The sequence below is a fragment of the Perna viridis genome, chromosome 4, assembly GCF_037379345.1.
Source record: "Perna viridis isolate PV_CMFRI_1.1 ecotype Kerala chromosome 4, ASM3737934v1, whole genome shotgun sequence".
NCBI classification, from domain to species: domain Eukaryota; kingdom Metazoa; phylum Mollusca; class Bivalvia; order Mytilida; family Mytilidae; genus Perna; species Perna viridis.
Genome location: NC_142448.1, coordinates 7,347,246 through 7,374,608, shown reverse-complemented (window position 1 = coordinate 7,374,608; position 27,363 = coordinate 7,347,246). Strand labels below are relative to the sequence as shown.

The 27,363-nt window shown below is 33.0% G+C and overlaps 1 protein-coding gene across 1 annotated transcript in view; it reads right to left on the bottom strand.

The window, feature by feature from the left end:
• Nucleotides 1–27,363, bottom strand: part of LOC148618694 (uncharacterized) — a 48,755-nt gene that overhangs the window by 5,324 nt on the left and 16,068 nt on the right. Inside the window, exons 3-19 of the mRNA XM_088577851.1 lie at nt 23,878–24,209; nt 22,266–22,421; nt 21,579–21,711; nt 18,312–18,497; nt 17,954–18,090; nt 16,870–17,046; nt 16,473–16,513; nt 15,221–15,252; nt 14,654–14,754; nt 13,924–14,091; nt 11,585–11,631; nt 9,583–9,693; nt 9,171–9,272; nt 8,527–8,643; nt 1,934–1,990; nt 701–808; nt 104–138 (exon numbers count right to left, since the gene is read on the bottom strand). Of these exons, the coding sequence (XP_088433977.1) occupies nt 104–138; nt 701–808; nt 1,934–1,990; nt 8,527–8,643; nt 9,171–9,272; nt 9,583–9,693; nt 11,585–11,631; nt 13,924–14,091; nt 14,654–14,754; nt 15,221–15,252; nt 16,473–16,513; nt 16,870–17,046; nt 17,954–18,090; nt 18,312–18,497; nt 21,579–21,711; nt 22,266–22,421; nt 23,878–24,209 (2,040 nt within the window). The remainder of the gene's footprint in view (nt 1–103; nt 139–700; nt 809–1,933; nt 1,991–8,526; nt 8,644–9,170; nt 9,273–9,582; nt 9,694–11,584; nt 11,632–13,923; nt 14,092–14,653; nt 14,755–15,220; nt 15,253–16,472; nt 16,514–16,869; nt 17,047–17,953; nt 18,091–18,311; nt 18,498–21,578; nt 21,712–22,265; nt 22,422–23,877; nt 24,210–27,363) is intronic.

Sequence of the window (27,363 nt, the reverse complement as noted above, 5' to 3'; positions counted from 1 at the left end):
AAAGAGGTACAAAAATACATCTTTCATATTGTCATTGAAAATATTTAAAAGACATATATATATTTAAATTAAAACTATAATCATTTTTCTATGCAATGCTTACAGTCAACTTTTGTCTGTTATGTGTGCTGTCAATTTCTAGAATAAAGGAAACATCATATTAGAGCTACATTTTTCAACGGTTTTATGCAGTAAATTATGCTGAAACAGAAAGTGGAAGAAGAGGTTGATAGTCATAAAAGAAGTCCCAATTTCTTGCGAGAAGATAGAGAGATAAAAAAAGAACTTTTAAATATGATGTTTGTACTAAGATTTACACTGATACAAACCTATTGTAATTTTTCCTCGTAGGTACATTTGTAGAACAGTCAAAATGATTATAGGGGGGTAAAATGTTTTAGAATTTTTATACGTTTAAATCTATAGCTCAATATAAATGTTAACATACATTTTCACAGAATTACTTTATACTATTTGTTGTCTCTTCCTGTTGCTTAATATTTTGTTTTTTGTTTTGTTTTGTTAACTGTATATTTAGATTTTGATTGATTTAATTCTTCTAAATGTTTGATACTCCAGATAAAGGAAAATGCGATTCTTTAACTCTTACTAGTGACTCTTACTAAGTACAGTTTTCATTTTGTATATCATATAATAATTCATTATCCAAAAATAATAAATAGCCAATGCTCAAATGTACCTATCTGACATTTATCACCGACAAATCCTTCCGAACATATACAGATATGACCTCTTCTATGATTTCGTTTACACATTCCATTATTGCAAAGAGATGCCGTGCCACAATCTTCAAAAAATAATTTACAAAACTATAGCCATTTTGCAATGGTCATTAGAAATTACAATGTGATTCGAAGCGAAAAACATTACCAAGTTCTACATTTGTTTCACATACTAATTCTTTTTAAGGAGAGAACAGACTTTTTTCAAGGTATTGTTAGATGGGGTGACCGTTGTCTTAGTGCTAAGTATAGAATGAATTGTGTACAATGCCACGAGAGTAAAAGAACAAGTAGATTTATAAAAACTTATATCTTATGTCAAAAGACACTTGTTGTATTGAATCAAAAATCCTACCATCTGTTATGTGGACGTGACGTCAGCCACGACATATAAAGCAGTCTAAAATGGCTTCAAATATGTAAGAAAGAGTAATCAAGGTAACCAAGATTCTAGCGGACATCAAATGAATAAGTTAATCAGGGTTTGTTTTATGAACACAAAAACCCTCCTATTCTAATATGATAAATTCGTTTTTCAGATTTTGTTTTTCATTTTTGGGGTTGTGTGAGGGGGCGTCCTACTTGCGGTTCTTGGTAAAGAGTATTCAAGTGAACCAAGGTTATAGCGGTAATCAAACGAATGCAATCCAGGGACATAGACCAGACATGGAAAACAGACTCACACAACAAAGAACATAGAATAACTAAAATCATACAAACAAAGTAACAAAAGCAAATGAGCAACTCGGACTCCACTAAAAACTGTTAGCATGGACCAGGTTCACCGGTAGAATAAGCGTCCTGTGCATGGTGTCTCAATTGGTCGATGAATATCATCAAGTTCCGATTTAACCACGAATAAGGTAAAACATCTAAAATAACCTCTCAAATTCGCTGGACGGGGCTCATTGACATTCTTATAAAAGATACAAAAAATGCATATCGTTTTGTAGTCGGAATGAAATAATTCGGAAATAATGGCATAATTTTTAAACGCAGATTCATCGCGGGTGTTTTTTCGATTGATGATGGTTATTTTTTTAATTATCATTTTTGTGGGAGTGAAAGAGGCACACAGGGATATAAATGAGGAATGTAGCAACCTTTTTGCTATTATTGCATCACAATGACAAATAGATCTGTACCTTGAAGTAAATGCTTCATTCATTTTGCTACATATATATACTTACCCTCACACCTTGGATGTAGGGGTGTAACTGTGCAATCAATAAAGGGAAACCTTCTGCCTGAAACGGGAATAAATTACAAACTTACATATTTACATTGCTATCAATATATTTAAAAGAATTGATTTTGATGTAACTAGATAGAAGTTTCTAGGTTGACTTGAAATGCAACATGCATGATAGAGCAGAATTGGTAAAACCCTTGAAGTTTGCTTTCGATAAGTCATTATTTTGAACTGATTTAGACACATATTCACGAATGGGTACCGTTTTAAATAATCATTCGACCCCGTGCAGGCCCGGGAATCAAAAGATATGCTCGCAGCGGCGCTAACCTTGTCGTAAAAGGCGATTAGATAGTGCTCAGAACCCTGGCCGGGACCTAGGGTGTTCAGCCCACAAAGCAACTGGGTTGTGTGCCTCAGGTAGTGCAATAGGGCACTCCTGGAATGCTACAATCTGGTAGTCGTATCAAGATAAATTTTAAACTTAAAAAAATTGCAACAGAATATTTTTGATTGAAATACATAGCATCATTCTCTACATATACAGAGAAAAAAGTCTAAAAAAAAAAATTAACCCGAAGTGTATCAAACAGTCACTATGTATGGGTTGTAGTACAATAAATATAGATTACAAATAAGTTATTTGATCGGATCCCCGTTTTGTAAATTATGTGTTGACCCGTCATTTACTCTCATATTGTATCAGAAAAGTTGCCTCGGTACCCAATCCTATTTATAAGTAAACATGGTTTCTATTTTTAGAAGGGTATTCCGAGGTTCACGAGTCATAACGAGGTTCAATTTATTGCTAAGATTATCTTTCTTGACAAAAAAATCAAATGCAGAAATATTAATAAATCATGTGAGTAAACAGTTTTTCAGTGTAATTACGTCCTTATGATTTTGTAGACGATTTTTAATATTTTCGGTTATTGTGGAAATTAACTTTTATAGTTAGAACATCCTATTCCAAGAAGGAATTTTTTTTTAAAAATGTTAAAAATATTACCCCCTATCCCTAGAAAACTGGTATCAGTATCAAATAGAATTCGTATTAACAGCTTACCGACACTGTAAAACTCATATCTAAGGCATTCATAATTAAGATGATAATGTGCCTTATCATACGTGATTAATTCATGTGCTTAAAATTACTTTTTGTGGTAACAATTACTAAAAAATTTCAAAAATTTCTTTATCACCCTCATTTCCCTTTTATTTAGAATACCGTAGTTTAAACAAGCTTTTGTGTGATATGGGTCATTAATATGGTTTCAATATGAGACTAAGTAATAAATATTTGAATTTTTCTTAGTCAAGTTAGGTGAAAAATTGCCACCCATGGAAAAAATACTCAAAATGAACCCGATTGTTAATTTTTGATATATAAACGGTGTATAATGGACATGCTGGGAATAATAGTTTAAATTATCGATGTATCCAACAAATCTTCTCATTTCAGGCGCGTATTTTTTTTTTCAGTTTCAATGTGACAATAATGGTACAATTAAGTCCAATTAGATGAAAAATTGCCACTCCACCCGTGAAAAGAATACCTCAACAAAATGTTAATTTGAGCATATAATCGATGTAAAACAAAAAGACATGTTGGGTACTTGTATTTTATATAGAGATGTATTCAACATATCTTCTCATTTCAGGCGAGTTATTTTCAGTTTCAAGCTGACAATTATGAAAATTATTGGAATTTCATATTTTCTTCCATTTCACCTGTAATAGGCAATGTTTTTCAAGTACCCTACTTCTCCCGCATTCTTTCCCTATAAAAGCAATCAAAAATATCTACGTCACAGATGCTTCAAGATAATTTAAAACTTAAATGGCTTTTTGGTTGTTTTCTAGATGTATTGAATCTATTTAAGGCAAAAATGACTACATTGGGGAAAATGATGGGCCACCCACTGCCTGATTCTTACACAGAATGGTACTTAATACTCTAGGGGTTTTGTCACTGAAAAATATGTCAATTTAAGCGATTTTTCGGGGGATAGGGTTACTTTTTTTTTCATTTTACACCAAAGCACTAAGTGTTACCACAACTTTCCTGGAACCATTGTAATGTTGCAACGTTGGGCTACATAATGATACATAAATTTGTTTACTTTGTTTGTTTGTTGGGGTTTAACACCCGAGCAGCAATATTTCAGCTATATTCAGGCAATGAACATGAAGTGGATGATAAAATGAACATGAAATGATGAAATGAAAAATGGGATGGGACACAAGGATAACGGGGTCGACAAATTTTGATTGCCACTGGAAATAGGGAGAGGTGGGTAGAGTCGGGCAATTTAGCCTCCTGCGGCGGAGCCCTATGGTTCCTACTCCGGGAGAATATCACAGTAAGGTTCTTTAACGTGCGAGGAACGTGGCATCTTTCCCAACACGGTGCACCACTATGGTTTGCAGTCAGGTTTTCCGTATTTTAGTCTGACAACCACAGCATGTAACACGCCAGGGGTACCCCATTTCACCACCTGGGGCACACAACCCAGTTGCTCTGTGCTCTGTGCCCCGGCTAGGGTTCTAAGCTCTATTTAGTCGCCTTTTACAAGCTTAGCGCTGCTGCAGGCCTATTCTTTTAAACACCCGGACCTGCACGGGACTGTTTACTTTGCACACACATGCACATCCTATCTCAGGAAGGCTTAGACGCTCAAACAACTGAGTCACAAATATCTTGGCTATTTGCAGGTTGGGATTCAAATATAGGCTTATACTGAAAAAAGTATCCGGGAATATTCTTTGGCGACAAATTGATTCGGTTATTGTACGTATAAAGGTATCTAAAAATCACCATGAAGTTGATGAATGGGGGATGCACGATGGACCCTCCAGGCCCAAGGACTAATGGCTCCAATTTATAGAATTTCGAACAAATGAATACAAAGTAAAGACTTTCTAATTTAATTGTGTCTTCCTACATAAATGGCATATAGTTTATAGAACTGATAACTGAATGCAAAATTTATGTAATATTCAATCATCAAACTAGTCAAATTAAGTCGTACATCACTTCTGAAAGGTTTTGTTTTCATAGAACGCAATTTTGTCGTATCATGGTATCACCATGTCGTCGTCGTCGTAGGCGTCCGCTATATTAAACTTCGTTTATTAACGATAACTTTAGTAAATCTTTTCCGTTTTTTTTTCTTTATTTTAACAAATAGTTTTTAGGGACATAGCAAAGGGTCCTCCTTTTTGAAGGTTTTTGCCCCGACCATTTCAAAAATTAGAAGCTAAAATGGGGAGTCATAATTAGCATTGATAAAAAAGGTTTATTGTTGATCCGATTTCGATGATTCAGATGTCGATATAATACTTTGGAAATTCAGTCTCAGTTTCACTGAAGGTTGACTCAACTTTTACTTCACGTTAAAAGTGAATGGGGCTTCAGGATTTTCGTTACTTAACATATGGAAATATATTTTATTCGCACTCTTTTTTTTAATTTGAGCTTTTAAATGGGCAGTGACGGTATTGTTTTTCAAATTGGGTAGATACATGTGTACATTAGGTAAAGCAAACAGTTACTACCATAACATGTTGTTCGTAACTTCATAAATGTAGTATCAGTTGCCTTAGAATTTAGCATTTCAGATATAGTCCATGTGCCGGGAGGGTCCACTATGCACCACCCCATCCAAATTGTCGTCGAAGAATATTTTCGGATTCTTTTTCGGTATTAGCCTTTATTTCTACCCACTGGGTCAAAAAGTCATGATTTTCATGACTCAATTGTTCGAGGGCCTTAGTCTTCTTTGGACAGCATTTGGGAAGTAAAATACAAATCGATATTGTCATGTACCACAATGTCTTAATGTATCATTAAGAGTTTTGGAGTAAGATGAAAAAATGTACCTGTACCCCACGGCAAAATCACTTAAACTGAATATTTTTTAATGACAAAACCAAAAGAGTATCTGTACTTTAGTAAAAAATGGTTAATTAAGTATTATATGAGCAAATTCAGTCTCAAGGAATCGAGTATCGATTGCTGCTGATTGTTGTCCTATTACAGTACTACAACCCCTGTATAGTGGCTGCTTGATACACTTCCGGTTAGGGGGGTCAAAAGTCGTTGAAAATATAAATATACAGGTTTTGGTCAAAGAGTAACAAGGGAACCAAGGTTATAGCGGTAATCAAAAGAATGTTGTCCAGGGACAAAGACCAGACATGGAAAACAGACATACACAACAAAGAACATAAAGTAACTAAAATCATACATACAAAGTAACAAATGCAAATGAGCAACTCGGACTCCACTAAAAACTGGGAGCATGGACCAGGCGCACCGGTAGAGTAAGCGTCCTCTACTTTTCCAGAAACACCCGCCGAATTGCTAATAAAAAGTCAAGCCCGGGGTAGACAAACGAGGAAAGGAAAACTATGACCCGTTGAATAAATCAGTTTTCATGGTGCAGATGGATACACCATAACGACCCACCAGTTCATGCTTACGACCATAAAACTTCTGTAGTGATGATTTCAATCTTGTAGCAACATAACCCTGTTCCAGAAGCCTATTTGTTAGAGTTCTGGCGCGATACAAAAAGTCTGCGTAGTTTCGGCAAGCTCTGGCATAACATATGAGTTGTGATATGAACACTCCATACGCAGGTGCCGAAGGGATGTTGCCACAGATGAAAAAGTAAACCATAAACCCAATTTTCAGCAATGTGAAATTGGTAATTTATTCGACATTAGTTTGATATTCGTGTGATATTCATTTGACATTCGTTCGACATTCATTTCGCGTATGGATTAGAGTACTACATTCCCTGTATAACTCCTAGTTAAGAGGGCGAAACTGCCCCGACCGTCAAATTTGAGCGCCGATGAGCGATTTCAATCTCTAGAAATCGAGTATCTATTGAATGTCGATTGTTGCCCTATTGGAGTACTACAACCCCTGTATAGAGGCTGCTTGTACACTCCCGGTTAAGGGGGGCAAAAGTTGTTGCAAATATAAATATACAGGTTTTATGTCAAATCTGTCCCGACCACCAACTTTTGAGGGCCGATGAGCGATTTAAGTAATTGGTGATTGGGTATCGTTTGGCTGCCGACTGTTTGATCCATTAGAGTACTACAACCCCTGTATAGTGACTGCTTGATACACTTCCAGTTAAGAGGGCAAAAGTCGTTGCGAATATACAAGTTTTATGTCAAAACGGCCCCAACCGCCAACTCATTTAACTGTGAAATTACTTTTTATACCGAAATTGGACGTTAATGAAATTGAAATTAATGTCAATCGAAAGTGAAATGAATATCAAATGAATGTCAAACGAATGTCAAATGAATGTAAAACGAATGTCAAATGAATGTCAAACGAATGTCAAACTAATGTCGAATAAGTAACCAATTTCAAAGTAATGCTGAAAATGGGGTGTATGATTTACTGTTTACAAAATATATTTTGTTGTTTGGTAAAAGATATGAAACCTCTTCATAAGTTGTAGGGGGTCTTCTAATTAATGCTAAATTGTCAACTATTGTGGACTTTATTTATCAGATATGACATTACTATGATTTTGTATAAAATTTTAGTTTTTTCAGTCATTTTTATAGAGCTACCTCCCCTTTCCAATGAAAACTGCTTATTTTGTGATTTCCGCTCGTTGGATTTTGTTAGACTTTTTTCTATGTTTATTTGGGTCATAATGTTATAGATTTAAACTTTAATATCTTCTGTTGTATTTTTTTTTTAGAAAAAGTGGGAAATTGTGCTAGATTAACTGGACTATGGAGTCGTCAGGCCGTGTTAAGAAAAAAACCTGACCACGAACTATAGTAGTGCAACGTGTTGGGAAAGATGCCACGTTCGTCGCAAATTAAAGAACCCTGAAGCGGTATTCGATTGGAGTAGAAACCTTGGCGCTCTGCAACAGCAGCCTAAATTGCCCGACACTAGCCCTTCCCTATTGCCAGTGGCAATTAAAATTCGTTGACCCTATTATGTGTCCTATTCCATTTTTGTCTTAATCATTTATTGTTCATTTTATCATCCATTTCATGCTCATCCCCTGCATACAGCTGAAATAATGCTGCTTGGGCGTTAACACTAACAATCAATCAATCAAATAATTATTCAATATTCACTGAGTCGTACTAATAATATGATAAGGAAACAGGCAAAGAGAGTACCCCTGTTAAATGGAGTTGACTGTAAAACACTTACATCATTTTTTTTCCCTTTGAATTCCCTCAAACAGTAACTACACCCCTTTAAGCATGCCAACTTAATCAAAGTTTTAACATGTAAATCCCTTAATTTACCCTTAAGTTTATTTCCCTTTGAAGTCCTAAAAAAGTAATTGTAATATTTCATACACATCTACTTATTTAGTCTAACCTTCCTGTATATATCATTGAAATTCCTTGCGTAGTGTAAGTGAAAGTATGCTATAATGCATGTGGACAGAAAAACGGACAGACGGACAGATGATTTGTTTGGTTTATAATTATTTATGAAAAACAATATTAGTATTAAGTTAAAAACAATGTTAAATGAAACCAAATAAGTTGATTTAAAATTTAAAGCGCTAAATGAGTTATACAAACTAGTGCAATTTGAGAAAGAACTATTGCTGGCACATAGGCATTCAAATTTCTGTCCTTGGTTATTTGTATCTACACAAATAGAATCACCGCATGAAGCTGATGAACATTCGCTTATCTCTGAAATGATATAAATACAATTGAAGTGCCAATATGAATAACATTATACTGTTTTTAAGGTTAAAAAAAAACAAAAATATTACCGCATGTTTTTTTTTTTATTTTTACTTCAGTCTTTACCCTCGAGGTAAAATTGGTTAAGCATATTTTAACATTTCATATATAAAGTTATTAATATAGAAACTTTATACAACTAAAGTTTCCTCATAAAATGTATACTACAACTAATTCATGGTATAACTAAGTAAATTAACGAAGATTATAAATATTCATTATACACAAATGCAGAAATATTTTTTGTTATCATTGTTTTGTGCGAAGTCGCGAAAACATGAGCATGAAAATAAATATACAGCTTCTCAACATTGGTATTGAAAATAAGAAAATTGTATTGTAATGGAATGCATTTTCCTTTCGAATTAGAATGGATTTCTGGCTACATTATCAACCATTATCAGTCTTATTTGCGGTTTAATAAACACTACTTTATAAGCCTAAAATTATTGAAACGTGTACGCTGAACTTACCTTGTTCGCAAGTTAATCCTGTGGTCCCATCCTGACACACACAATATCCGAATATGCACGTTCCACCATTATGACACACAGTTGTCTGACACTTATCCAACACTGCGTAAAATATGCATTAATTTTATGTCAACCATTGATGTATTTACATCTGTCATGAATGCCTATTCATTTATAACATAGATAAGATTAAAAAACTATAAGAGAAGTTGGCATTTACATTGCCTTCGACTTTCATAGACAAGTTATTCAATTTATTTGAAATATATAACCTTACACTTTGAAAAAAGTTTCTAAGTTAAATACGATTAATAAACGTACGGCTGGAGCCTCAAATTTTTTTTTATCAAAAACCCCGATAGAATTAATTACATTCGGCATTTAATGATTTTGATATTTTATACGTACGTACATGTTTCACAGAAATTTCCAGAGTGGCCTTTTCCACATAAACATATAAATGTCCCATCATTTCTTGGAATGCATTCGCCTGCGTTTTGACATGGGAAAGACAAACATGGATCTAAATGGATATCAAACAAATAAACAAATAAATATATAAATATATGAGTTACGGTCTGTTAACCCATAGATAACGTGTTTTTTTTTTGCTAATTTCGCGTGTCATATATAATTATATGAGTTACGGTCTGTTGACCCATAGATAACGGGTTTTGTGCTAATTTTGCGTGCCATATATGTAGGATATATATATCAGGGATATATATATTAGAATGGCTTACAACGTATGCCAAATCTATGTAAAGCAACAAACAAAATATAAAATCAATCCATCCGTTGTTGATTCGCGGAATTCGGACGGACGGACAGACGGAATAAAAGACGGGCAAGGTGATTTTAATCGCCCATCCACTTATTGAGTGGGGATATAATTACCCATCTGAGGCAAAAGAGAAATGGAATAGTCAAAAGGAAAGTCTGTTAAACAAATGACAATACCAAGGTAAAAACCTGAAAGTTGGAACATTTAAGGATTGGGTTTAAAGCAAAGGAAGGTGTATTAGTTGTATTTTTAACTATCAGTTCATTTAGATACATTTGATGTAGATAATTCTTGAAACTAGAAAAAGATTATTCAGAGATAAAACATCATCGACATTCCAGAAACTGAAATTGGAAGACTTTGCTATCCTCTTCTCTTTTTTTCTGTAGTAACCCTTGTGAAAATCTGGTTCGAAACAAACATAGAAACAGAAAAGTCAAGATTAGCGCACAATTAGTACCCAAAGGTATTCCAATAGTCTACTTGAATACCTGTCTCTCAAATCTAACAAAAATGGTATCGAACATTCAAACACCAGTTTCTACTCGAATCAATGTGGCTTTTTTACAAATTAAGCCCTTTCTATACCTAATGCTAGGTAGGGCATATCTAAGTAAAAAATCAAAAGTTTGTATTACAACAGATAAGGTACTGAAAGAAAAAGAAATGTTTGAGAATCCATATCAGATGTGCGCCAATTGAAGTGGAGGTTTTATTACAGTTACTCTTGAATTCATCTTACCTTCCACTCCTGTAAGTAAATTAATAAGGAGTTTAGAAAATAGGTAAAGCAGTACATTTGGAAGACCTAATAGTGATCTTCTGTTTGTAAGGACACCTGTGGTGAAGTTTCGGTATCTTAGAAGTAGTAGGCAGACCCATATTATAACACCTAAAGAAAAACCGACGGACGTTAGGTTTTAAATGACGTTTTTCTTGGATATAGTTCCAAATGAGTGTGTTTGGTTTCCAAGTAAATTGTCAAAATCCATTTTCTTAATTAGACAGTCAATATAAGTATCTTTTCCACACACCATGTTGTAGCTTTGTCTTTTGAAACTACTACAAATTCGTCATTAACATCAGATAAAATCCTCATAATATGGGGGTCGTTAAAAAAGAGATTGTTTTTATCTCTTTTAACTCATTAAGGTGTTAAGACGCCAAATTCTAGAGCTCAAGAGTATTAAACACTTTATGGAAGTTTTCCGCTAAGAAAATTTCTTAAGAACCTTGTACGAGACTATTGTGTAAAGCAGCATATCAACGATACTATGTTACCAGTGATGATATGTCCTGCAGGAACATAGTTAAAGGACGAAGAGGAATAGACACAAAAGGTGGTTTGGAACTAAAGTCAGCAAGTTGAAAATTGCGCAATACCTTTTTATGATTGAAAATTATGGCTGCCATTGATTAGTTGTTGGTTTTTTGATAGTTACGTTGTTAAATACATATATAAAATACCATTATTTAATTTATTTCTTGAAACCTATAATACTTATCTTAACTTGTTTCATCGATTTTACCACACATTTTCTCAATACAAGTCCTATGCATATTTCACACACTGTTAAAAGTTGTTTACTTCCTGTCAAAAGAAAACCATACGCAGCTTAAAAAAACTTACCTTTCGTAAAAACCTCCACATCTGTACATTGTTGTGTTATTTCATACCTTTAAAAGAATAATAAAAGATTTATATCATAGTTCAAAAGTAAATAGAACGAGCTATTCTTGACAGTGTTCTTATTATTAAGTATTGTAAACTAATATGTGATTCTCCATTCCTTATCATTTTTTTTTCAATGATACAATTTATCAGATATCATGTCATCCGTCTTGTAGTTATTATTAAATACAGTAATAGTAATCATAGAAAAATTGCAATTTTTTAAGTGTTTTGTATTTTTGAAGTTCTCAATCGAAGAATTAATTGTATACAAAAAGTTGAAACCAATCCTTTCGAAATAGGATGCCAAATCCAGCACCGGAAAAAGTCTACAATGTGCAATACTACAGCTCGAGTTTCGATATTGGTAACTTGCATGACTGACAAATAATATCAAAACTTGTTTGTTTATATTTTTCCCGTAAAAATTACATTTAAGAGGCTGTCCATGAAAAATTCAGACTGATCCTGTGATATGAGTGGCACAGGGCAAATTTTATCCCACATGTTTTGTTCCAAAGTAATGTAATATGGTGTTATGTACATTGTCTATAGAAACGAGCACTGGGAGATTCAACATTCTTGAACCTATTAACTTTTACGAGCAGCTCAGCTATATCATTTTATGATATAGCGCGTCTAATTCAGAATGTGTAAAAAGTCCGGAATTTTAACAGTTCTCTACGGATGGCGGAATTAATTTAACCATAAAATGTGACGTAAATGCACAACAAATTAACGAAACTGATAGCTTTGTAGAACTTCCTAATATGATTGCCTTTCCTATCTTAGAAAATGTATGCTTTGGTTTTAATAATACAGCCAGCGGGTTTGGTTCTTGAGCACCATGTGGATTAGAAAAGAGAGATGTGTAAGTACACTTGTCAGTGCATGCAAACTTTTCCTAACTTTTTCCATGAATATTGCAAGACACAGAAAAAAATAAAGGCTTGTATTAAAAACGACTGTATATTTTCAATGATAAAAAAATAACGCTTATCTATTTTTGTTTATTGAACCTGACAAATGAAAATTTCTTATTTTCCAGCTGCGTAACTTCAATTTTTAGGCTGTTTCTGCTAACTACCGAACGTAATCCGATTAGGCTGGTAGCTATCACTATGAACCAACTATTTTCACATACACACTCGTTGCTGTTGAGCTCACTTTGTGTTCGCTCTAAACTATATGTGTGGATACACCTTAACGATCAACGAGTTCATGATGACGACCATTAAACTTCTGTAGTGATGATTTTAATCTTGTAGCAACATAACCTGTTCCAAAAGCCTAATTGTTAGAAGTCGAGCGCGATACAAAGTTTGTTTTAAATCTATAATGGATGGCTCAGAAAATGATTTTTAAGTTCAAAAACAACCAAGTAGTGTTAAATTAAACAGTTATTTCCTTATTTCAATGAATTACAACGCTTTCTCTGTAATTTAGTTCTCTTTTATTTTTGCAGTTAATCCAACCCAACATTTAACTTGACATATTGTATTTGTGATCTATGAAATGTATGAAATTTGTTTGAAAACAAAATTTGCAATGTGCCACTCTCTACCTGGTTTTTGCATGAACACCCTCTTCATCATTTTTCCAACATATATGGTATGAGAATTTAGTCTGATGTATATTACCCACAATAAGTAAAGGAAGTGCAAACTAAAATATAGCATATAAACAGACAGCCAAGAATCAGTAATTAAGTGGAACAATTGTGGTACCATTTGATGGAGTTTCTGCATTAAGCTGTTAATTTGTTTTTCTCATAAAAACAACGTAATATTTTGTTCATACCCTGGTGTAAAATTCCATGAAGAAATTTGGGAATTACTTGCATTTGAATCATTCCTTGGAGAATTTGTTGGAAAACATTTCACATCCAGTATGAAGTTATCACAAAAAACTGGTATACGTTACTCCACCAACTCTTAAACATATCCCAAATAAATTCATTACTTTTTAGCATCTTTTAGACAATAATTACACTAGCATCAGCGTAAAAGGCGCTTTGTTCCTTTAACGTAACAATGGGATTCCAGGTTGGTGATGACAATAGTATCCTATTTGATTATATATGAATTGCTTTTTTAAAGCAGCATTGTTTTATAATAATAATATTTTTATTAGTGAAGATAGAGGTAATATTCATGCCCAAAATGTCGCGGATTTATTCAACTCAGTAGATCAATTAACTGGGTTATTTTTCAATAAAACTATGAAAAGAAATGTCCGACATTAAATAAAGACGGATGAAAAACCCTTTTTACTTTCTACTTGCAACGATAACCTACCGATCTTGAGCTGCCATGCAAAGTCGTTTTATTCCATGAGAAGTACCATTGATTATTACTTCAACTACTGAAACATTATGTCCAATCATCGAGGGAGCTGCTGTCATTGGGTCTTTTACATGGCAGTTCGGTACATCACAAGAAGTAATGTGGATGGAAAGAAGTCCTCTAAATTTAATCATAAAGAAAACGTTCATATCGGACAGCGAATAATTATAAATTTGTTATATTTATAGATGTTTTCCTGTCCTCTTTTGTCTACGCTAGAATTGACTTTTTATTAGCAACTCGGCGGGTATTTCTAGAAAAGCAGAGGACGCTTACCCTACCGGTGCACGTGGTTCATGCTCCCAGTTTTTAATGGAGTCCAAGTTGCTCATTTACTTTTTTTACTTTGTATTATTTTGGTTATTTTTATGTTCTTTATGGTGTGTGTCTGTTTCGTCATGTCTGGTCTTTGCCCTAGGATTATATTCTTTTGATTTCGGCTTGAATCTTGGTTCCCTTCATTATTCCTTAATCACGCTTAGTTTCGAGGACTTTAAACATTTTAGAACAGGTTTTAATTAATATTGTAATTTCCACTATATATCAACAGGATATGATTGTCAATTATTTATACTTATCTCACTTTGGGTTATTCAATCGGTAAAATAAATTTACATCCAAATCTACGAAATTTATCACCTATGGATATTGAAAAATATATAACTTCTAACCATCCTCATACCCATTATTTTCTGTGGTAGCATATAAAGGAAATATGCAAATGGAAGTGCTGAGGCATCTGATCTGTCTATGTCTTGGAAAATTAATAAAATAAGGTTGTCCCTGAAATGTAGTGACTAAGGGAACTGATACATCTTCATATCAATGAAAATGCAATAATCAATTATGAAATTAAAAGCATTGAATCAACAATTATTTTTTGGTTTCTTTTCATGTTCGTTTGTATATACATTGTAAGCTTAATGTTTAGTTGCTTTTTATTTGCTTGTTTATATGTAAGTTAAAAAGCAGAGGACGCTTACTCAACAGTTTTTAGTGGAGTCCGAGTTGCTCATTTGGTTTTGTTACTTTGTATGTATGATTTTAGTTTCTTTATGTTCTTTGTTGTGTATGTCTCTTTTCCGTGTCTGGTCTTTGTCACTGAATTGCATTCTTTTGATTACCGCTATAACCTTGGTTCCTTTGATTACTCTTTAAAACTTCATCTTAAGGCAAAACTAATTTAGAATAGCACTTACTACACATTTTGCTGCCGATGAATTACATTTTAGATTAAGAAAAAACTTACGGCAAATGGAATTGCTGTATAGTTGCTAGTTTCTACAGTAAAAAATCGTGCATTACAAACTAAATAAGAATGAATATATATACAGACGTGGGTAATCTTATGAATTACTCACATGTATACATGGAACGATGTATAAAGGCTTATCGTTACAAGATGACTCACGTTTAATATGATTCAATAGTTAGGCGACATTTTTTGGGTCAGAATTTTGCTATATCCTGTAATTTAACAGTCACTTCATATTTTAACCCTTCCTCATCACCATCTTTCTCCAGGAAAGTTTGCATTTTGTAAATTGTTCAGGTTTGCGCCAAAGTTGTGGTTATCTACAAACCTCAATATGATATGGACTCAGTGAACATTACGGATCTGTCAAAAGTGATATGGATAAACTATGCATTCAATCAAGAAATACAGGACAAACATTTAACAAGCATTGCGTCTTTCACAAATAAATCGTATGATTGTGGCTATATGTATTTTGAAAATAATTGATCTTTAAAAAGAAAAAGGATGTTTATTGTTGTATTTTTGTATTTAATAATTAAAGAATAGTCACGGGAGTCGTACAGGCGGGAACTGACAAGATTAAAACGTGAGTAAAGACCAAAAATCTTCGCTGTACTACTTTTCACTCTATTTTTTTGATTCCATGCGATAGGGAAAGGTTGGTTTGATTTTGTGCGGCCAGTTCTGGAAAACCATAGCAGCCGGTTTAATACTGGTACCAGTGTTTAATCTATACGACCTTCAATAAACGGGTCCTAAAGGAAATAATGATAAAGTAAATTCAAGAAATTGTTGTTTAGCGTAAGTGAAGTCCTACTCAGCTATGTTATAGAGAAGCGCAAAAGAATTATGTTCTACTGCTACAATTAGCACACCTTCTTACCCGGTGTAATTTGACGTATCACCTTGTCAGTTTTCGCCAGAATATTTTTGCGAGGCCGTTTTAAATCCACATTATGTTTTTCAATCTTTAGGATCTTTTCTAATTGATTGTGAAAAATTTGAAGCGACAAAGCATCAGAACTGTATCGTTCTCAAGTCTTCTCATCGAGAAAGATTTCTTCATATATTGGATAATTAATTAACGAACAAGAAAATAAATTTTATTGTACTGGTATTGTCACATTTTAGTTTCTTCTTTAAAACAAAAACGTTTTCACCTTAAACCTTCTGTTTTGAATGAAGTTTCTAATTCAGTAGGTTTATTTTACTTTTTATTGTATCATGGTAAATGGCGACCTACCTTGCACTTCGACAACAAAACATCGCAATGGCGAGTCGTTCCTGTGAAAAGTAACACACATTATGTTGAAGATATACCATCTTGAATTATTAAATAACGAAATGAGACAGTTGTGAGGTAAAATAAGAGAAAGCATCCTATTGAAACTGATAATGTCGATGTCAGAAACAAGTTAGGAAATACAAAGTTACAGCGGTTGCAATCAGCAATTAAAATAAACAGATTTGTTGGGCACCAAGGCTAATAGGGTTTCTACATCAAAAGTAGTAATTGCAAAGTCGCTTATTTCTGTTGATATAAATAGACAGAGGAAAAAGGAAAAAAGGTAAAAAGTTATATAGAAATAAATACTTGTGTCCGCATCAATCAATGTAATGGTAATATGGTGTTTATTTACCCATTACTGTCAATTACATAAGCGCATATGAGATGTGATCCAACGTCTGTAGAACTTGGTTTCCATTTTATATGTTTGCCTCTTACTCTTCTTTCTGTAGTGTTCTGGTCGATGAAGCTACTGTCAATATGACTTAGGTCTCGACTCGTAATAAAAAAATGGTCGATGGTCACCTGACTGGAAAATTTTTTAAAACTTTTTTATCTTTTTTATTAAAGATTTACTTTCAGTAATGAGGGCTTAAAATTATTTCGCCACTCTAAACGGATAAATTAAATTTTTCAGAATGTAATCTTACGCGAGCATTGAAATATCTTAATGTTACCATGAAGCGTATCAAGACTAGGCTTAACGAGAATAGGTTTCTCTAATGAATTTTGAAAATCTAGGAAAATGTAAAATGTAATCACTGCATTACGGTTTAAAACTCAGACACGTGCATTAATATCTGGCATAAAATAGACATGTCATTTATCTATTTAGAAATAACGCGATTGTAACATCATTACTCGGCAAATTTACAAGACTTTTTATATTTAGTATTATAAAATGTACATCGTGACATCGATATGCAGCGGCAACTTAATACTTGACATATTCTGTTTTGTTCTATTGGACTTACCCATGACAATCATAAATGTATGCCCATTTTATGAGGACGAAATTGTTATATTAATAGATTTAACACGATGCTTTCATTAATTAAGAAAAAAAATCGGCTATAAGGCCAAATCGCATGACTGTCATAAAGTCGTTAAAAAAAAAAACTGTTGATAATGTACTAACTCGTTAATACAGGTTTCAAAACAAAACGAATATTTTGAGTATTGCTTTTCAAATACTTTCAGAGAAAGTTGAAAGAAGCATTTTACGCAAAATAACAATTCTTGATTTTAAGCGTGAGCTGATCTCAATAATTCAACTCTTTGTTAGCCTTATTTAGAGAAAGTTTTCAGACTTTATAGTCTAAAGATCACTTTAAAATAATAATCCTTGGCGGCTTATTGTAAAGGTGAAATTTAGACTTTTCAATTATTTTTAAATAAAATGTGATAAGATGAATATACAGTTCGAATCTTCTTACTCATCTATATCCGTTGGTACAGCATAAACGTCAACACTAAAGCTAGCCCCGACGTATATTTCAAATTTTTGTCCATTCAGTGGGGTGGGATTGATAAATATCGGTGGTTCAAAGTGATCAACAATCTCGAAGTAAAACTGAAAAATAGCATGCTAAAAGTTAACGGGGAAAAAAACGGACAAACAAAAAATCAACAAAAAATTCATCTTTCTTAAAATTAAGTTATTATGACGTGTTGTAATTTTAAACCCCAGGAGCAATCAAATAAGCGATGAAGCATTGTTAATATCATACACTGACGATACTGAACAAAACATTACTTTTACTCTCGTTTCTTGTTTGATAAAGGCATAACTACCTGCACTGGAATTGTGCTGAGAGATGGTGAACTTGATCTATATCTTGGATAATATACACAAAAATTTCCACTTGTTATAAAAATATCCTCTATGTTAAAATCTGAAATATCTATCAGAATTATTCCAGTCATTCCATTGACATATCCATTTGCATTTGAAGCATCAAATTCTAAGGTACAGTCACCCTGTAAAATAAATAAAATAGGTATTAAGGGACATTTTATTTTTTGGTTTGTTTAAAAAAATATTCGACGACAAGTGCCATTGAACATTCTTTTTTTTTATAGATAACAGTGATTTATCGAATGTTCCTTGTATAGTTCATTTCGATACTTTACAATTTTCAATAAATTCGGAAATTTCACTGGAGAATTATCTCCCGCCGAAATATTGCAACCCATCCAACTTCAGTTCGTCAAATCCGTTTTTCTTCGTCATGTATACATTCGATAATTGGTACATTACTTTACTATAGCGAGTTACAGATCAAATTTGAATTTTGTACCGGTCGGTAGATTTTTCTCCAGAGTTATAGTTCTTAGACAAAAAGTTTCTTTTATAGTTAGAATTTATTATTATTTAAATCCTTTTTTTATATATAAACAAGGTGTGGACACAGACGCATATGGTTTGAGGGTTCATATGGAAGAATGCACATATGATATAGGAATAACATGTAGAAATAGCTCCCGAACCGTATCTTTTAACGTTCTTATTTGCAGACATATGAGCCCTGAGAGCTAGAGAAGTTCTGTAGCTATATCTGGACACAGTACAGGATTAATTTGTAAAAAGACGACGTCATATTAAATAAAGGAAACATGTTATTAGAAATAACCATTTGTCTTTATTCTTGATTCGTGCTTATGACAGCCTAGTATATGATCTTTAATACCTACTTTCATTAATCGGCACTAAAGAAAGCTACTCAATTTTATGGTGTAAATTATTGTTATAAACAGTCTTAATAGAACACTAAATGAACCGAAAACATGTCTTAATTTTTTTTAATCTTTCATGTCAATTACATTTGTAAAGAGCGTTATGAACATCTATAAATTTGACAAATCTCAAATCAAAAAGGGACCTGGTGTTGTTTTTTTTCAAATAGATTGTACCGTACAATGCTTGGAGGACAATATTTGTTTAGTTATTGACAGTAATATCCATGATAAAATTTTATTGCTTCATGACTTCCAGGAAGTCTTAAATATAAATGTATCTGCAGGTAAATATTTTCTATGATAATAATGTACCATATAAATCGACAAAAAAGGCGAGGTGTCAGCAGTGGGGTGATTCAAACACGTAAAATTCCAAAAACATGGCCTCAACGTGAACACATGAAACAGATATGATGTAGCAAACCGAATTAAAAAGATTACACATAAAAACTGAAAAGAAAGGAAACAAGACGTCACACAAAAACTACATCCCTAGCAATTTAAACTCCAACAAAAAAACTGGAAGTGACATCAGGTGCCCCGAAAAAGTTAGTATGTCCTGCTCCACGAGCGGCACCCGTCATATTGCAAGCGAGTATAATCCCGTAATTATCTAGCAACAATAATGCAGCTCCTTGACACGTGTCAAACACTACTCACACTAGGGCGAATGACGGGTACTAACAAAATTACCAAACTGATAAAATATGGGCATTAGTCAAAGGGAAAGTCTGCTTGACAAATAGCAATTACAGGACAAAAACCTGAAAGTTGAAAAACTACCACAATGGTCCTGACTTGATTTACAACAGGATTTGAAAATGAATTGTGGGTAAAATCAGGTTTTACACCGCGCTTAACCCCCACCCCCACCTCCCCGCTTACATGTCTTTTAACATTTAATCAAAGAATAGCATCAAACTGCAACTGCGAAATCGGTAAAACCAATAGTTAAAACAGTAAAGAAGATATGAGCAATAAATAAGTGAAAGTTCAAGCCAGCCAAATTTGAACTAAGCATCATGATATAAACATAGTAAATAACTTGGAAATTGTGGAAAGGTATCCAAATTAGATTGAGGAACAAAAATCACCTCCGGAAGCTTGATCTTGAAATTGATGTAACAAAACAATAACTCATACGATGAAAATTAACACAGTGCCAAAATTGATTAACGTATTGAAATCACTGTTTTTCACAAATTTACAATATCACATAATCAATGTACATAGGTCACCAGTCAGTATCGTGTACGTCCTCCATCAGATTTATTTACAGCTCGACACCTCCTGTACATGAATTAAATCAGACGGTCGATAAAATATATTGTAATCCTAGCCAATACCTAAAGAAAAGATGCTTACAATTTCACAGCAGTTGTCGGTCTTGAATAGACTTCATTCTGTTTTCTCTGGATCTCGTCAAACAAATGTTCCTTCGGATTTAAGTATAGACAAGGAGCGCGACAAGGAATAACCATGTCATTGGTCGGTTTGTCGCATAATAACGTTCACGTTTACGCTGAATAGTGGTCACATTACAGTTGAATGCATTTGCATTCTTGAGGCCGATATCCAGCATTGCCTGTTCTCTTTTTCGTGGGTTTAGTCTTAGCATTAAAGTAATGATGGTACAAAAACTTCGAATGTTTTAATATCCTCAGCGAAGTGAAAATGAAAAGTGAAATGTGTATGTCATTATCACGAAAATTAAATGCAAAACTGTCCCACGAACTACGCGAAATAAATATGTCGACGACAGAATTAATTAACACTATCCGTCGAAATTTTAATTTACCTTAACCAATCATTTGTTTCAATCTATTTAAAAAATTCATTCCTGAAAATTATGACTTTTTTTCAGTTAAGGACATATTCATAAATAGTAAATCCGTATTAATAGCTGATCTAAAGGCTAAAAACTAATTTCCACTGCGTAAAAAAACTTCTGTCCACATTCAACATTCCCATAAATGCGCCCGTGTAGGCTGTTTTCGGCCTAATACGTCTATGCAAAATATCTGTTCAGTTTTTTTTTTAATTTGAAAAGATATCGTTTATTTCAGTCATATCAATTTTATATTATTGGCCTAATACGTCTATGCAAAATATTAGTTGATTTTTTTTGTATTTGAAAAGATATCGTTTATGTCAGTCATCAATTTTATATTATTGTACATTTCATTTTATTCATCAGTTATTTTGTGTTTATTTTCATGTCTTGTTTAGTGAACTCATGTGTTCAAAATTAGTTTTATATGACATTGGCCATCTGATAATTTAAAGAATTTACTTCTTTACAGGCTAAAAGATTAAACCTACCGTGTTGACGTTGAGGCCTTTCGGTGTATCAATTCCATTGCTAGTTCCAATGCCAGCTTTTTCACATAACACAATGTCGTTGTCCTGGTCTATAACGTTTATGTGAATTGTTGAAATTTCATTAAGAAGAAGTCTGAAATGCATTATCATATCCTTTTAAACAGCAGTATAAATTTCAGACAAGGGGGTAAATTATCGATGGTTCAAATCAAGATATCGTGTACACATACTTAAAATGATTTATGTTTTAGGGATCAAGATGTTCAATAACAAAATCAATTCAAGAAAAAAATATTTCAGTACATAGCTTCGCTAGTGTCTTAAGCTTATGGCTTCCCCCTATTAGATTACTTTTATTAGTTTTTACGGATTACTTTTTGTCTGGTTGTGGAGAAAAAATATTTTGACGGTTCTGTAAATTGTATTCATTGATTTGGAAAGAAATACATCATGTAGATCCGCAATTCCGGTTTGACGTAATGTTAGCTTTTCTTATAGAAATTAATTCTTGCTCTATGCTTGACCGAATGGCGACCATGTTCTGCTCATATCGGATTAACTGCAAACATGGTGAATGATTACTTACATAATATTTCATTTGATTCAACATGTATTTTCTAATATAAATCAGGAAAGTAATACGAACTAACTTTAACATATCTAAAATAAGAAAACCTTTGAATTTACCTATGATATGGTTTAAATTGAGCTACCGGGCTTCGGTTGCTTCGTCCTGTGTCGCTTCGAACTGCTGTTTTAATTTTGGTCTGTATGAACCATTGTTGTTGCAAATACAATCTGCCTTGGCTAACAGTTGAATTCACCCAAAATTTTCCTATATACCTGTGATAAATATTTAATGTTAACATATTGATTGATTTCATATACAATTAATTCATTAAATGAATGTATGTAGTGTTCTTTGTTTTGATTTTCGAATTTCATATTTGGTTTATTTGTTGAAGGAATCATAACCCTCATGAATCATACACTTGTCTTTTAAATTCCACGAGAAAAGTTTTATATTGGAGATATAGCACGCGCTACAATTCGATACATCAGGTTTATCTTAAACTATGCGTAGCGGCCGATAGTTTTACGATCGATAATATTACTAAACAATAGTTGTCATTTTCTTTTTATCAGCGATTCCTTATTTCAATTTTGCAAATTACTAATTACAGTTCGGTGTTTTATCCAATCGTTACCAAGTAATAAGTGTTCTCAATTAGAACTACATCATTTGCAATCGAACAATAACCTGTTCTTAACCAAAACAAAGAAACATTATTTAGTCAGATCCTTTGATCTCAGTTTTCGCTATGTAAATGTATTTTGTCTTTAAAAAATCCTAGATTCGGGGATATTAAACATCACAAAAAATAGAGATAAAGAATACTACAGGTACTATGAGTTGTCAAATCGATTAATGCAATTAGCATTGATCTTTTTTGCCATGAAGTAGTTTGAAGAAAATGTGCTTCTGCTAAAACAGGAAATAATGAAAAAATATTTTCTTAGGAAACAAATTAAACTAGAAGAAGGATTTAAGTACCAGTCCACATAATATTCAGATACAACCAATGGTAGAGTGATTCATGATGTAGAAAAACCCATCAAACAAACAATGCTTTTTCAGTCTGTACATGTATATGCTACACATTCACATAAGGATAATCATTTCTGCATTCAAATCTGCACTTTTTAGTAAATGATACATTTATCTCCCACTAAAGGCAACCAAATTAAACCAAATCAAGAACGATAACTCTTGTAAAGTGCCAATTTCATGGACATCTATATACTTTAATCTCAACAAACAAAAAACTGTGACTGGTTATGTGATCGGTAACTGTTTCTGAACAAGAAACAAAACTGAATTTTGTGGGTTTTTGACATGCATGAATCACCTTCTGTCTTATTTTTAAAAAGACTGCTTCTTAAATATTCAGTAACAAAATAGTTTGCGTGCCATAAAATTACTTATTAATATTATTACGGTCGTGAGCTTTAACTACTAAGTATATGAATAGGAATCTGCTTGAAGAAGGGACCCTTAATTCTCGATAAAGTAGACGAATCAAACTTTTGATGTTATATAAATATTTGCAATGGTACAAAACCACCAATTCTTTTGTAACCAAATAAGAAGCCGTACTTCTTTTCGATGTGAGTATGCTAAATACCTGTGACGGACACACAAACAGACGCACACCAATAATATGACATTCGGTTAAATTGATTTTTTGTCGAGAAATATAGTAAGCCATAAAACCATAACATATATCTTCATTCATACTTCATATCTAAATAATCAGTATCTGAAGGGATTTTGATTTTAATGACAGCTTGATCCATTTCCCAATGAAGACCTTTATTAACCAACTGCACTCTTTCACGAACAGTAGTTGTTACTTGATCAGTTAGGTTACTATATGTATTTAAGTTCATGTCTTTATTCCTGCTTAGTGTAGCTTTTTCGCTCATCCATTCCCCGAGATATATGGCACAAAACTTTTGCAGTAGTGCACGTCTACTTTTGTTTGTCGATGTATCAATGTCTCCATAGTCACATGTAACTCCACACGGTCCGTATCCCAATTTCCATGCAGTAAGAATATTTATAGTTGCCTGTCAAAATAAAGGTAATAGAAATTTCAATTGAACTTCCCCGGATTCTTAAAAATACATCTTGATATTTAAGGCGAGGCAATTTCTCGAATAGAAAAAAAAACTATCAAACTATAAAATACGATAAATGCTATCAGTACATAGTGGCATAAAGCCGGAATTCGTTTATTGTATCGCTATTATCATCTATCATCTTTTTACTATATGAAAAAAAAGCATTGGATTATCTACTTTTGTGCCTTTTGGGGCTTTGTCGGCTTGTATAGTGTTGCACATTTGAGAAGTCTTCATAATTTGTAAATCAAAATAGTCTCTCTTGTACTAGAGCCTATTAATCTAGTTCTGAGTTCACCAATAAAGTCAAATTCGAAAAGTATGTTTCAGAATGAGGTGGAGGTAGCCATTTCTGTTGTTTCTTTAATATGAAGCTCATGACGAGGATTAAGAAGATTCATTCAGTATTCATTCTGATTATAGATGGATAAAACTGTATATAAAATTATGAGACAGTGCCTCACAATTGTCTTTCTATCGAAAGCCTCTGAAGGACCATTGGTATAAAAGTATAGGAATTTATTGGCAATTCAACTTTATTTTTAAAAGTTTACTTCCAAATAAGACAAAATATCGATAAGCAAGTCCAGCACACTTATTAACTGTTCCGCGGTATTACAAGATGTATTTTTAGGTCTGTTGTTCGGCAAATATGTAAGATTGTATACTATTACAGAAAAAGGGTTGTTTCTTTTTTTTATTATTTTTAATTTTTATTATTTTTTTATTTTTTTATTTTTTTTTTGTATTTACATGCTTTAAAGATTAAAGATGTAGGTAGGGTTTTCAACTTGTCATATGGCAAGGTGATGTAAAGAGTATATAAGTCAGTTTTAGATGGATGTACCTTCAGCGAATGTCCGTGATTTTAGAATCCACAAACGATGACTGCTATTGTACGAGTATTCAGTTAAATAGTATGTCTATTGCACCTCTCTCAGCACTATAAGATTCTTTGACAATTGAAATAACAATGCAAAAATCGACGTGCAATCTGAGTTTGTATAGAGTTTTATGAAGTTTAGGATGTGGTCTAAAATGTGTAACCCGTACCCGTACCCATACCAACTTTTCCTCGTACTCAAATGTTTTGCTAAAATATTCATAAGTACGGAATGTTAAGAACTAAACTTTGCATGAAATGATGAACAGTTCGTTTTAATTTATTTCTAGTCAAGAAAATGGTGTATATTTTAAAAATATTTCTTGTTTTCTGATTTCAGAAGGTATAAAATGTGTAACCGGAAGTTATCATACCAAACTAATAACTCACTTTCCGAATTTTACGTTTTTTTTCTGAAAACAATAAGAGGTTCAAACTTCAATTCAAGACTTTTGATAAAGTTTTGAAATATAAGATATTGTTTTAAAAAGAAATGTTTGAGATTGAATTCCGTTCCATACCAGCAAATAATGGAGACGATCTTATCCAGGATGAAGAAGAAAGTATCTTCAGCAGAGTATTATGCGATCTTCATTTAGCGTCAATGAATATTTTGAAAATATTATGATGTTCCGATGTCAAATATGCATTAAAATTTTACAACTAAGAACTTTGACTTGGGTACGAGAATTTCGGGTTATACATTTTAGACCTTCTGAAAGTAGAAAATCGAATAAAAATCTTTTTTTCGAAAAACATTTTCCAAATTATTGATTAATTTTGTAAATGTATACCAACTTTCAGCTGGAAATATCAAGTAAAAATGAATAAATTGGCAAAACAGTATTTCTGTACGGGGAAAAGTTGGTACCGATACGGATACGGGTTACATATTTAGATCCTACCGACGTTTAGGTACCTAATACAAATAAATCTTTGACCTGGGTATCTTTAATGAGGTTACAAAAGACATGTGGTTTGCCAAGTTTCATTTTTTGTGTGGAATTACTAACCGCTTCATTCATTTTTAGTTCTTTATGAAGACATTTATGAATCAATTTGCACACAAACAAAATGTTGCTCGAAGCTGTATCTGGAAGAATGACAACACATTTGTCAAGAAGTTTGGAATGACACATTTTGTTTGTTGGTCTCCTAAATGAATTTAGGTAGCATATTATGATTTGTTTTATCCGCGAATTTGATGTTTTAGCCCAAAGAACCAATTATTCTGACCGAGTATGACAAGTAATCAAGCTGGCGTGTTCGGTCTTTTCCTCGTTTGGGCACGCTTAAGCACACCCCTCAAAAATCATTAGTTCAAGTTACATATGTGATAGGACAGTGGTTAGACATTCTTGATTAAATGATGTTAGTCTTTGAGAAAAGGAGAAGAGTGCATGGACATTTTGAGACACTTTATAACTGATATTTTATTATGTGAACTTTTGATTAAATTAATATGTATAAGGGGTAAAACAACTATACAAAACATGAGAACAGGTACAAAATAACTCCCAATACATAATGAAATTCCAATGTGGACAACAGATAATAAAACAAATTATAACCACATACTTGTACAAATCAAAAAGGTGTTACGTGTACACATGACATACCCATATACATAAACAAGCATTAAGATGACAAAGGTGCATGAGGAAAATTGTAGTTGTACAGGTTCATTTACAATTAAGAGGGTAATATCAATAAATAAATGACGAATAAAAAGGGAGGAAATAAACATAATGAATCAATGATAACACAGACATGAACAGGGGGTTTGACTAATACATAGTTGTTTTACATAATCGTTAGTATATATAAGGATATAGGGAATTTAGAAAAAAGGACTAAGAAGGAACTTATAAAAGAGAGAACTTAAGAGATTTAAGTTCAAGAGGGTTCGCCCTCAAGAAGGGAGTCTTCTGACTCTTTCTCTCTTCCTATTGTTTGTACGTTGCTGTCGTACTGTAATAGCTGAATAATAAAAGTACCAGTCGTACGTCTGCTTATTAATCACGGACATGGAAGGTAGAAGGAACAGATTATCATACTATTATACATAGCTAGATAAGAAAAGGTGAGTAGTATATATCTTCAAAGTAACAATGGTTTCAGTCCGATGGTATTAAGTTGTGGAACTATACTTTTATGTTTAAGCTGTTCTCTGTGTTTTTTTTAACTTTGTCACTAAGTCAAATTTAACAATCTTTA